The sequence below is a fragment of the Harpia harpyja genome, chromosome 7 (assembly GCF_026419915.1).
Source record: "Harpia harpyja isolate bHarHar1 chromosome 7, bHarHar1 primary haplotype, whole genome shotgun sequence".
Classification (NCBI taxonomy): Eukaryota; Metazoa; Chordata; class Aves; order Accipitriformes; family Accipitridae; genus Harpia; species Harpia harpyja.
The window spans coordinates 17,047,648-17,060,410 of NC_068946.1; the positions used below are offsets into that span (position 1 = coordinate 17,047,648).

Genomic DNA, 12,763 nt, shown 5'->3' on the forward strand with positions numbered 1-12,763 from the left:
AGGAATACTGTCATGACTGACTGGTTGGAAAAAAAAAAAAAAAGAAAAAAATTGATCTGCCTTGACAAGTTTTCACACAGGTGTGATTTCCGGCAATGTGTCTGATACTTCTTTGGAACAGTACTTCATCTAAGAAAACGGAGCATCTCTGCTGCTTATTGCGAGACTTGGAGTAAACAGTGATATGCCAATAAGATGGTTTTTCATTGCAAAGCATTTTGAAGATAAATGAGTAAAAATTAAGCAGTTGGTGCTATAGGCAAAAGGGATATACAAGTTTTGATTATCCAAGTTTAGTGGTATAGCTGGCACTGCTTGTTGGCATTGGTGCAGCCCTCGGAGAAAAGGATAGGGCTATTTCAGTGGGCTGAAAAGCTGATCTCCAGCTGTAGTGTAGGCAGTGGGGTGGGCATACACGTGAATGCTTTTTTCAGTCCTGTGTGTGAATTCATTTTGGTGTTGTCTTTTAATGTTTATAATTATTGAGCTAAAATGGGAAGTTGCTTCTGTTCCTCATTAGTTCTGCTGTGGTTTGAATCCGTCAATTCTATTTGCATTGAGGTGCTCATTAGTAAAGGCTCGTTTAACTAGGTAGGGCTTCAGGGTGATCCAAAAGTTAGTACTCTCTTTCAAATGTAATTAAAATTAGGCAGGAGAGCAGTCTTTTGGTTGTGGTTGTTTACTTGCATGTATCTTTATTACGAAACTTCCAATGCAACTCTGAGAAAGTTGTTTTACTGTCTCTGAACCTCAGTTCCTCATCTGTAGAAGGAGGTTATACAGATTATCTCCTTTCATTTGTGGTGTTCTTTGTTCTTGTTATATAGCTTAATCCTGGGTATGTTATAGCATTCCTAAGAAGTTGCTGCGTCCCCTGGTAGCCACTAAATGTAGGCACAATTACTGGCCCATGTCAAAGTGGATTAAGAGTTAAGTTGCTCAAGCCAGCATGATGTGAGGACTTGGTCTTTCTAAAGAACTATTGGTCATGGGGTTTGGTATCATTTTACTTTGTGAAGCAGCGAACAAGAAACAGTAGTGATTAATTGCCATGAATCTGCTGATGGTGTGTGGCAATTGCAAGAAAACATTTTTTGTTTTGTTTTTTTTCATGCAAGTATCTTTCATATAACCTGTATGTTTCTAGATGACTCTTCTAAGTTGTAGGAACCCTGCTATGGGACTGATAAATGTGTTTTCTCAAAGAAATTGGTCTTGAAAATACTAGGCTTTATACTGTATGCATATTCTCATTGTGTTTTTTTTTTTCAAAATAGCCCTGTCATTTTTTCTGTTTCTGGAAGAAGTATTTCTCTTCCAATTTTGTTTTATAGGTTATTTTTTTCTTGTTCTTTCCACAGCCAGTAATGTTTTTCCATGTGCTTAATGGGAAATAGACTTGTAGCTGCCACCCTCCTGCCAAAGTGAAGTAAAGTCTAATTCTCTGGGACTTCATTAATTATAAAAATAAATATTATTTTCAAGAGTAGTTAGGGTCCAATACCCTGAATTTAATTAAAGCTAATTGAGTTCTCCTGTTCTTATTTAAAAGAGATAATAAACAACATTATCAGGCATTAAAATGAAGTGTATTGTGCTGTTTCAAATGATTCTGAGGGATTGTCCCTGTTTACTACTACTAGTCATTAAGTTACTGAAATCAAAATGGTTCTCAAGAAAGGTTCTCGTGTGGATGAACTTAGTGCTGAGTTAAACTAATAAATTAAAATAAATGCAGCTCTTCCCATAGCAAACAGCAGTCATGTTTATCTTCCTCCATAGTCGTTAAAGGTAAAACTTCCAATTAGTTAAAATACAAAACGTGACCTATTGTGCTCCTAATATTCTAAAGTGGTGGGAAATTGCCCAATCAACAGCCCTTCCACATAGGATTTTTTTTACAGTGAAGTAACGAGTTGTTCACAGGACTAGCTCTTACGTGGCAATTAAAAATGCAGTACAGTACTACTCAACTAGTTAGTACAGAGTCTTAAATCTACTATGGAGAGAAAAAAATCATAGTTTCTTGGTACAGTATTTCTGGTCGTGGTTGTGCTTATGTTTCTTCTGCTTTGACAAGGGAGCTGATGGCGCAGTTCACAGTGTGGAATCACTGCCACTACGGATTCCAGGCAGAGGAATAGCAAACTGCAACGCAACAGGGTAACAGAAGAAGACAGCAACAGCCGCACTGTTACAAAGGAGTGGATGGGAGGTAGCTGGGAGAAGGTTTTCATTTTTATGCTTTAAGTTAGAAGCAATTGGAGAGTTGTCCCTGTTCTGAGGAAAGAAGAAATTGCATCTATGCAGAGCATCTACTTAATCGGGAGAAAGAGAGAAAGAGCATTGGGACCAGTTTTGGTTACCTCCTGTTTCAGGGATCCTTTAGTTTTGACAGCTGACCAGGAGGGCCTTCATAAAGGCTTCACCCATGGCTAGCCTGCTGTGCTGGACCCTTCATATTCATTATACTTAACACTGTAATAACTACTAGGTAATTCCTTCCGAGCCTGTGAGACTGTTCTTCCTTTTTATTGCTTTGTTACCAGGTAATGACACATTAGAAAGGAGAGTGAGAGAAGATTTTGTGGTTTTGTGACCACGTGATGGCCAACATCAGAATACTTTTTAGGTCTTTTTTCAGGTGTCTGACCTAGTTGGCTGTGCAGTTCCTCGCTTTTGGTACCAGATGGGTATATATCATGGTTGAGTGTTGGGTCACACGTGTACATAGGAAGAACGTGTTCCCCTCCTTCCTTTCCACTCGCACCTTTAGGTACAAGAGGGGTTTGTGCTGCTGTGCAGTCGGGCACTCCCAGCCTCCCCTGAGTAAAAAGCAGTGGATGGACAGCATTGTTCCTGCCAGCTGCTTCACAGTGAATGAATGCATCTGTTGGTCCAGAGTCTTTTTGTCCAGAGTCTTTTTGTCCAGACCTCGTGATTTTGTGTGGCAGGTGACTTAGCTGTGTGTATAAGATCCATTTCATTGGAGCAATGAGGTCTGCTGGCAGAAACTAGCAGGATAACTCAGATGCAGGTGTAGCACCTGAGATTGCTTTGAAGTTGTAGTTTGACATTGGCTTTCTAAAGTTAAAGCCAAGTGGTATAGGAATGGCAAGCAGCCTCCTGATTATGGGTAGTATCCAGCAGGTAGCTTAAGACAAAAATGAAGCAGTGTAATGGTTTCAAATGTATAGAACTTAAGAATATGAAAATTGGCCATGAGTCAAAGCAATCCATCTTCCCAAGTGCTGATTTGAAAGCTTAGAAACAAATTGCCATTTCTTTTTTAATAATGCTTGGTTGTCATTTCTCTTGTTTCTGAAGTGGGTTAAACTGAACTTCTTGAATGTTTTCTTTTTGTTAAAGGTTAAGCATAGCTATTTGTATGCTTGTTAGTTAATAAATGATCTGCTGGGTAGGGAATTAATTTGGAGAAATTTGAGGTGAGAAACTCGCTGGTTCCTGGAAAGAGTTGGTTGGAGCATTCACAATTACTATAAGCACGCTGTAATTCATATTTGCTCTCTTTGACCACTTATGAGTTGTAAATAACCTAGTTGTCTGTCCCGTCCCCCCGCCATAACTTAAGCAAATGTATTTGGGTTTGAAAGGGGGGGTTTGTTCATTTTTTTTGACCTAAAGATTGAAGTCACTTGGTTACCTTTGCAAATAAAGGGAGAAGTGTTTGGTTGAAATGGTACAGGTTTTTAGCTTCATCTTCATGTACTGCCCTAATTCTTTGGGTCTCTCTTGAACTGGTAGAATATGTTTTCATTAACTTAGTAATTTTAATGTGACTTTTGGGTGGAAAGTATCGATGGTTAATGGAAATAGTAAAGGGTAAAATGGAAAAAAAAACCCCTATAAAATAGGGCTGAAAGGATGCTTGCTGTTCTTAACCATCCGTCTGCATTAAAAGTTGTGACACAATTGACTTGGGGAAAAAAAAAAAACCAAAAAATCCAAAAAAACCCAAACAGACCCAGCCAAAAACCTTGTCTAAACCAGGTGAGGATGGTTTTCTGGGCTTATGCCATCTGCATCTGCAGGAACTAAATTCTCATTGGGAGGGAAGTGTTTCTGACGCTGTGTAAATACCCTTCTCTGTGTAAGCTAATGCTGTCTTCTAGATCTGCCAACAGATGGCTCCAATGCCTTTCTTGCTTCAGTGGTTTTCAGAGCTCGTTAAGCTGTAGCAGAGGAAGAGCAAACCCATTGCATTATTGTATTGTCACTATACATAAGCTTTGTTATGAGCTTAACGTGTCCTTTGCTTTGTTTCTTCCAAATGGGTGACTTTACATTCCACAGTAGTTTCTGCCTCTTCAGAAGCTGGTTGTAATCCTTCATTGATAATGAGATTTAAAAATAAACACTTCCCTGTGAATTGTTAATGTTAGCATTTTCTACCTGGTGTTTGTCCTGTTTTCTGTTTCTGGACAAGTAGTATCTCCCGTTACGTTTCCACTCTGCTGTTGCTACAGACTGCTAAGACAAGCTGTGAGGGCCCCTCCTCATATCATCTGGTATGGTTATGACTCTGTATTTGGGACTGGTGATTTTATGCTGGCCTTGCTAGATCAAGTAAACTCAAGGGACTAAATGCACAAAGTCGATTTCAATATTAGTCAAAGCACAACTTTATGAAGCGTGTTTGAATTAGTAATTCCATACTAGTAGGTGTAGTCTCTTCTGCTTTCTTACTTTTGGAAGACATATGGTATATAGATATTTGCGGCTGGGACTTGCCCCTACCAGGTCCTTATTCTTTCTTGTTTAGAGTTGAGCAAAACATTTATTAACTTTTAAATGTAGAGTAATTCCATCAACTTTGATAGAACTGGTCAATGTGTTAACTGCACTTTTTTTACTCATGGATCACTGTCAGATGATCCTTGCAGGAGGGACTTGATAATGCATCTGCTAAGGATGTGCTTCTTGAAATTTAGTCTTCTGCTTTTTTTTTTTTTTAAACTAAATATTCACAATATAGTAACTCGCTGAAGAGCCTCTGAGGGGACAAAAGGCACGTTCTCCTAGCTATGAACAATTTTGTTAACATCTCTTGTAATCCTGATTGACAGCACCCGTCTAGTCATTGTGCAGTACAGCTGGCATGACAGCTTCCCCTCCCTTTCTGTCACTCTCATTGCTAGGTGCCAGTTGCAGGGAGCAGGTTCCATTTACAGCTGAGGCAATGACAATATTTGTCTTCTGTAAACAGCAAAACACCAATTTTCTAATTTTGACTTAGCCCTGGATTTCAGTCTGTGGATGTTGTCAGTACTGGTGTCCACACCAGTGACATTTCCTTTGATAAAACTGCAGCAATGTTTTACAAATCAATGTTCATATAAAGTTCTGAAAAGCTGTGATACTACCTAATGCCCACACAAATTATTAGCTGTGCTTACTGCTTTAAAGGAGTACTCTTGAAATGTCAAACCCTTGATGTACATGTTTGCAAACTTAACTTTAAATGATAAGCTCAGATCTCACTCATTATAGATAATTGTATCTTCTCTCTGTAGAAAAAGATCTAATGCTGAGCACTCGTAACTGCCTCTGAATAACTTTTCAGATTTGATGCATGTCTGTCACCTTGTAACCATAATGAATAAGCTGCTGTTAGAATTCTTTAATTGCTTTGAAAGGTAACATTTTGCTGGGACCAAAAAATGGGATCAAGTTTTTGTTGTATCTAAAGCTTAATTTAATGTTCTCTCACTTTTTCTAAGGTACACTGTGGAGTAACAGTTAGGAATTCCTTGATTTGCTACTACTTAAGGGCATGGAACTTTCTGTATATCATGGATTAAACTTCTGTTCCCCACTACAGGTCCAAATATTTATATATTGCAAGTTTGGCCAAGGACAAGAGCTAGATACCAGTTTGTATATTAGTCTTTTCATTGGGGATCACAAAACCATGGTCTAGGGAAAGTGTTAGTGGATCCTAAAAACCCAAACCCTAAAATAAAAAGAATTGGGGCATTGGTGGCAAGCCATGCAGAAACTTGAGGCCTACTAGGCTAGTTTAGCCTTTGAAAAGCTTGCATTATTTAGGTAGTCGTGGTCATTAGATGACATTGCCAATCTCCTCCTTCCCTGTTACCCTGTCAGCTGAGAAATGGTGTGTAACTGCTCCTGATCTGTAATAGTGCAGGTAAATCATTGCTTTGGCCTGAGAGGTGGTACCTGATGCTGAGAGGTGTGGGTCAGCCTGGCCCCATTAGTTGTGTACCTGCAGCTGTGGAGGGTTCCCGACATTGCAGCAAAGATTTTTTGAACAGAATTATGGTGCCTCTTTCAGTAGGGCAGACCTTTGCAATTGCTACTCCGTAGTAACAAATGCCGGAAGCAGGAACTGGCTGATACTGCACAAAGTGAGTTTTAAGTACCAACATGCTGGGGTGGGGGCAGTTCTGTGAAAGAAGGGCATCAGAGTCTGTTTTCAGTCTCTTTGGGTTACTTTTCCCATCTGCTTTTAAGAAGACCTGCACTGCAGAGATTTCTTTGCCTCAGCTTCTGCAGGAGGCTTCTCCTTGCCTATTTATAGCTGCATCTGTATATGCTCCAATCTTATTACCAACTTTTTCTTATACTTGTCTTTTAAGACTGTGTCCTGGTTTCAGCTGGGATAGAGTTAACTGTCTTCCTAGTAGCTGGTACGGTGCTATGTTTTGAGTTCAGTATGAGAAGAATGTTGATAACACTGATGTTTTCAGTTGTTGCTCAGTAGTGTTTAGACTAAAGTCAAGGATTTTTCAGCTTCTCATGCCCAGCCAGTGAGAAAGCTGGAGGGGCACAAGAAGTTGGCACAGGACACAGCCAGGGCACCTGACCCAAACTGGCCAGCAGGGTATTCCATACCATGGGACGTCCCATCTAGTTTAGGAACTGGGAAGTGGGGGCAGGGATTCGCCGCTCGGGGACTGGCGGGGTGTCGGTCGGCGGGTGGTGAGCAGTTGCACTGTGCATCATTTGTACATTCCAATCCTTTCATTATTGCTGTTGTCATTTTATTAGTGTTATCATTATCATTATTAGTTTCTTCTTTTCTGTTCTATTAAACCGTTCTTATCTCAACCCATGGGTTTTGCTTCTTTTCCCAATTTTCTCCCCCATCCCACTGGGTGGGGGGGAGTGAGTGAGCGGCTGCGTGGTGCTTAGTTGCTGGCTGGGGTTAAACCACGACAGACTGTCAAAACCTCTGATTCACAATTCTGCCCAGTTGCTTCCTTCACCTTCTCTACTCAGCCTCTTTTCTCTTCCCATGATCTCTGCATCAGTTTCCAGCCTTTCCCACATACATTTCCTTGCTTATAGTAAAAACTGAATATAGCGTCCTTCCAAAAAGCAAATGAAAACTATTTTGGTAGAATAACTGTAAGAGACAGTGTCAGTGAGATTCAACATGAGTAGTAATTGTAGTGTTAAATAAAACTCTTTTCCTTTTGACTTGTGGGAAAACAATTTATAGAATCTTGTCAGGCTTATTAATCTATTTCGCCTATGCATGTTTCTAGCCAGTTATTTAGATTAGTTTGAAAAAAATTCAGTCTGAAGGACAAGGAAATTCTCAATAAATGTTCCTGACTTTAATCCTTGCAGTTGACTCTAGTGGACAGATTGCAATCAGCGCAGACTTGTCCATTTATTCTGAGTTAAGTCTGTTATGTGCATTGTTTTTATCTAAAAATATATAACTGTGTAAAATGTATAGGTGCTTCTAAATAAACAGTAATGATAAACTGTGGTCTCCAAACCAGTTGAGTTTTTGTCATCCTGACAATATCTAATGGAAGACTTGTATCATTACATTTTTTTGCAGCTAAATTATAATTCTGCATCTCTTAAATTTTTGTGTCTTTGTGTATCTTCTTCATTACTTTTTAATAACTATGTTTTTTTCCTATGTAGGGTGACTTAGCAGCTGTTCAACAGCTGCTTAAAAGTGGGGCAGATCCCAATGTCAAAGACAATGCTGGCTGGACACCACTGGTGAGTGTTGAAGACTTTTTTTTTTTTCCTGTCACCTGTCTTCTGATCAGATTTCATTTCATGCCTCCTTTCCTCTCCTATATTTTAGTTCCCTTTACATGCATTTAGGTGGCAAAAAATTATGTGAAGAAGTGACAATAAATAAGTTTAAAAGAATTTATTAGCAACTACTGACCTGCCCAAATCCAACTGCTTTGCTGGGGTAGGGCATGCCAAGAAATCTATCAGCCTGCGATTCTGCAAATGCAGAGGATATAACTATGATAACTAGAAAATGATCAATTGCAGACAATGTGTATGTTTTATGGGTTCTTAATGTCCTCGGTGTTTTTTTACCATTTTTGAAATATATAAAGTAGTTGAATGAAAAAATTGCTCACTTGAATTGCAGAAAATAAACAAAAGGTTCTTTTCAACCATGACTACTTCTTCTCCTGAAGAATACCCTTGACAGAGTCTGTAATCTGGGAGGCTTTGTTCCCTGTAGTCTAATTTGCACACAGTTGGCCTTTGTTCAGTTCTTCTCTGTGCTTTTTATTAGTGCCAGGTTCCAAGGTTAATTCATGTCAGGAATGTAATGCAGTATCTTTGCATCGTCTTCCCCAAGCATCTACTGAGAGGTGTTTGAAAATGAATGTGTTACTGGTATGACAGGTCCTTCCTCTGAATTCTGTTTCACTTGAGTTTTCTCTCTTTACTACTTATGGATTTACCCAACTAGCACGAGGCATGTAATCATGGGCACAAAGAAGTGGTGGAGCTGTTGCTACAATACAAGGCATTAGTGAATACTACGGGGTATCAGAACGACTCACCGCTTCATGATGCCGCCAAAAACGGGCATGTGAGCATTGTTGAGCTGCTGCTTTTGCATGGTGCCTCCCGTGATGCAGTGTAAGTAGATGTGGGATGTTCTTTTAACTGCGGCATTAGTTACAGCTACAGCTTCCAGGGTGTATGTTAAGTAAATACGAAGCAAAGCTAGTAATAAATGTGATTTATTTGAAGCGAGGGGGTGGGTGTTAAATGTATGCTCCACTATGCTCATATCCCCCTTTTCCAGGTAGGGCTTTCTGTTTTGCTTTGTCCTAAGCTTTTCTGAGGACGTCCGAGTCATAGATGGCTGGAGTATTGGAGATGGTACTAGGAAAGTAACAAAATAGGCTTACCCTATTGTTACACTTTTCACTTGGCATCTTGTTATAGCTACTGTCAGATCTAAGATGCTGAGCTAGATGGGTTTTGAACTGCTACAGCTGGTTTTTTGTTTCTTTACTTTTACTACACTACTTGCTAGCAGAAGGTGTTTCGGTCCAGTCTGTTCTACCTTCACAAATGGCATAGACCCAGGCTGAGATCTGGGTAATGTTTTTTATTTTTTCCATTCTGGATCAAAGCTCTAATCCTTAGTATACTTTTTAATTAAAACAACAACAACAAAAAAAACCCAAACAAAAAAAAAACCCCAAAAACCCTTAGAAATATTTTTACTTGAATCTTCTACACAGTTATGCCTTCTGAAGATATTGGCATTTGTGTGTAGGAGGTGCTAAAGTATCTGTTAGTCTATGAATAACCCTGCGAGCTATTAGTACTTCAGACACTAAATGTGGTTTTAGGTGTTGTAGTATTGTGCTAGGGCCTGTGTGTATAAAATGAGTCCAATGCATGTTGTCAATAGGTGTGTGTGTATATAGTAACATGATAGGGTGAAGTCTTGCATGATGCATAAAGAAGCATAAATAAGTTGAGTTTAATCACTTCAGCTCTCAGTATTCGCTCTTGAAGCTTACAGAATTAAGGTACTCCATGCAAAAGTGTAGGGTTTTCAAAAAGGGTCTTAATCTTGAATATACTGGATTTAAAAAAAAACAAAACAAACCCACAAAACTTCAGCATGAAAAAGTAAAACAAGGATCATTTGTTCATCTTCACTTTGTTCTTGAACAACAAAGACCAGCGCATACACCTTGAAAAGCTGACAGCTTCAGAAACTAATTTTCAAGCCACTTGAATATTGGGAACTGGTTGTGTGACACTTATCACTTGTCTATCTGGTATTTGAAAGCATAGCACAGACAACACCTTTGATGCAAGGTTTTGACAGGACTTAAACACTGGAAGATTTGCACAGCAGAGACTCCAGATTGCAACAGTGGACTCTTTGGGTGTCTCATTAGCCTTAGTTTCTGCTGCATGTGTTCACACAAACCGAGATGAAGCTGAACCTCTTTCAGCTCATTCTACATGAACAAACATGACTTCCTATTTTTAATCATGGAATGAAAGATGTATGTAAAACTTAAGCTCTGGCTTAGCTTTTCACTGAATACGGGTAATGTTCAGTTGTATATTAAAACGGTGTGACATGGGATATATCACAACTCTGCAACTAGGTACCTCTTGCAGTACCTCTGAGTATCAAAAATGGTTTCTAACCCACTTCTAAGTATGCACTGTTCTTGACTTAATATCCAGGGTACTTGGAATCTCTAGTGTGTGGTGTTAATAAATATATATACTTTTTTTCTTTTAACTTAAAATCTTTTGGGGAACAAATTTAGCTGCCTTTAATCTTTGTTTTATTTGTCTGGTAAAAGGAATCACAGGTGCTTTGGCAAAAATCCGGTCCTGTATGTCCCCCCTGGAAAAACTGAGGCTTCCAAATCTTCTGTAAACTCTCTATCTCTGGCTGAAATGCTACTGTGCACGTTCCTATTGCATTGATGATGGAAAGGGTTTGGGGTTTTTTTTCCCTACTTTTACAGAGAGCATTAGAGACACAGAAGAAGGGACGTACAAGCAAAGCGTTCAGGCTTGAATAGTAAGACTTTACAGACCTCTTCCAAACACTACCAAGAAAGAATAGAAACAAGAACAGTATGTCTGAGACTTCTGAGAATGTCTTGTGCCTTCCTTCCTTCCTGTGCCTTGCTAGCTTCCAGCAGTGAATTGTGCCATGATCTTTCCCTGGATCATGACTTTGCAAATCTTATGCCTTTTTTTTTTTTTTTTTTGCCACTGCCTCTGGTAGTTGTAATCCTGATTAAACAGTGGTTGGATTTGTGTAGGTAAGTGGATTTGAACGTTCTTTAACGTAGAAGGTTTAAATATTTTTTTCTAGTGGATGCAGGTACCCTTATAATGAAGTCAAATCTGACAAGAAGCTTGCTTTTCTTCAGTGACTCTTTTCCTAGATCCCTGGGATCTGCAGACCACAGTTTTAAAAACAGAAGGTGAGAAAAGGGTGATCACTTAAGATGGTGCAATTATAGTTCTTTTCAGTATGACTAGTTATAATTGGCCTCTTTGTACTTAATGCAGGATCTGCTCACCTTTACATCATTACTCTAGGATCTTTAAAGTAGAAATTGAGCAATGACGAGTAGAACTTACATCTCTTCTCAAAGGTTTATTTTCTTTAGGAATATACTTGAGGAGTGCCTTAACTTTAGAGGTATGCAATGTGTGAGCTAAGACTATACCAAACCAATTTTGCCAAACTGATAAATTTGTCTAATTTTAGTTTGCATTTTTTTTGGTGTATGAAACTTTCTCGTCCTTTTGTGGGCTCTTCAGGCTTTTGATGAACTAATTTTCAGCCCAGGAGAGGGCCCTCTTTGTCCTGGCATATTAAAGTGATTCTTCATTTCCTCACGGAGGCGGGAAGGAAAGTTTGATTAGTTCACTGTGGTTACTTAAGTCTGTTCCTTTAGCTAAGCTAAGTAAAATGTGAACATGATAAACGTATTCAAATGTTACTTGGGACACTATGAAATATATAGCATGAAACCTCACAAAAGTGACTGATGTCTTGCTGCTGTTTTGACTGTAGAATTAACTCAGTTTTGTGTCTTAATGTCCCTTGTGTGTTGGAGAGTTAATCTACTGGAATAAAAACAGAGCTTGTGTTGAATAGCCTGCTTAGAGCAGTAGTTTTGAAATTTAGTATGATACTCAATTGTGCAAGATGAAATATTGTTTTTAAATATGTGCAATATTTAGTGACTGGAGGCCCAAAGGCAGGTAAGATCCACTGGTCTGTAGAGGAATGTAAGATATATCTGGGAGCAAATACAGCTACTTTCTAAGGGACCTCAATTCATGAGGCACACAGATATTAGCATAGCCCTAGCCATCAGAGCTGAGACTTCGCAATTTCAGATTTAGATCATCAGGTTCACAGACCCATCAAGTACATCTCATTCCAAGTGTCTTTCAGGCTAGTTTTTTTCTCCTTGCGTGTTAATACATAGTGCATTAAGAAGTACCTGTATGTAATATGAAGCAGCTACATATCTTCTGGACCAAGTGAATACAGATGAGAACTACCTCTTCTGCCAGAAAGCAGTCCTGGGATTTCAGTATTCCTTGGTAAAAAAATTTTTTGGAAATCTGTAAGATTTAATAGGTGTGGCACTTCATTTGCCATTTGAAGTTTTCACTGACTGGGAAAGATATGAACTACAAATGAAAAATATTACATGGATCAGTGGACCTATTAATTGTCCTGCTGGTCTAGTTAATTTTTTTAAGTTAATCTCCTACACATAGCTAATTTTTATTTTTATAGCTTCTTTCATGTGCTCTCTCTCTTGAATTCTGTCTTTTTTCCTTGCTTCACAGCAAGCCAAGTGATTTGAAAAATTAGATCTGTGCATTTGCAATTTCACAGTACTTCCTAAATGCTTTCACTCAAATGGGCTATCTTGCCAGTTCTTCATGCACAATAAGTTTAGCATTAGTAAAAATTGTT

The 12,763-nt window shown here is 38.9% G+C and overlaps 1 protein-coding gene across 1 annotated transcript in view; it reads left to right on the top strand.

Moving 5' to 3' along the window:
- Positions 1–12,763, top strand: part of BARD1 (BRCA1 associated RING domain 1) — a 45,522-nt gene that overhangs the window by 13,347 nt on the left and 19,412 nt on the right. The window contains exons 5-6 of the mRNA XM_052793184.1: positions 7,927–8,007; positions 8,729–8,901. Of these exons, the coding sequence (XP_052649144.1) occupies positions 7,927–8,007; positions 8,729–8,901 (254 nt within the window). The remainder of the gene's footprint in view (positions 1–7,926; positions 8,008–8,728; positions 8,902–12,763) is intronic.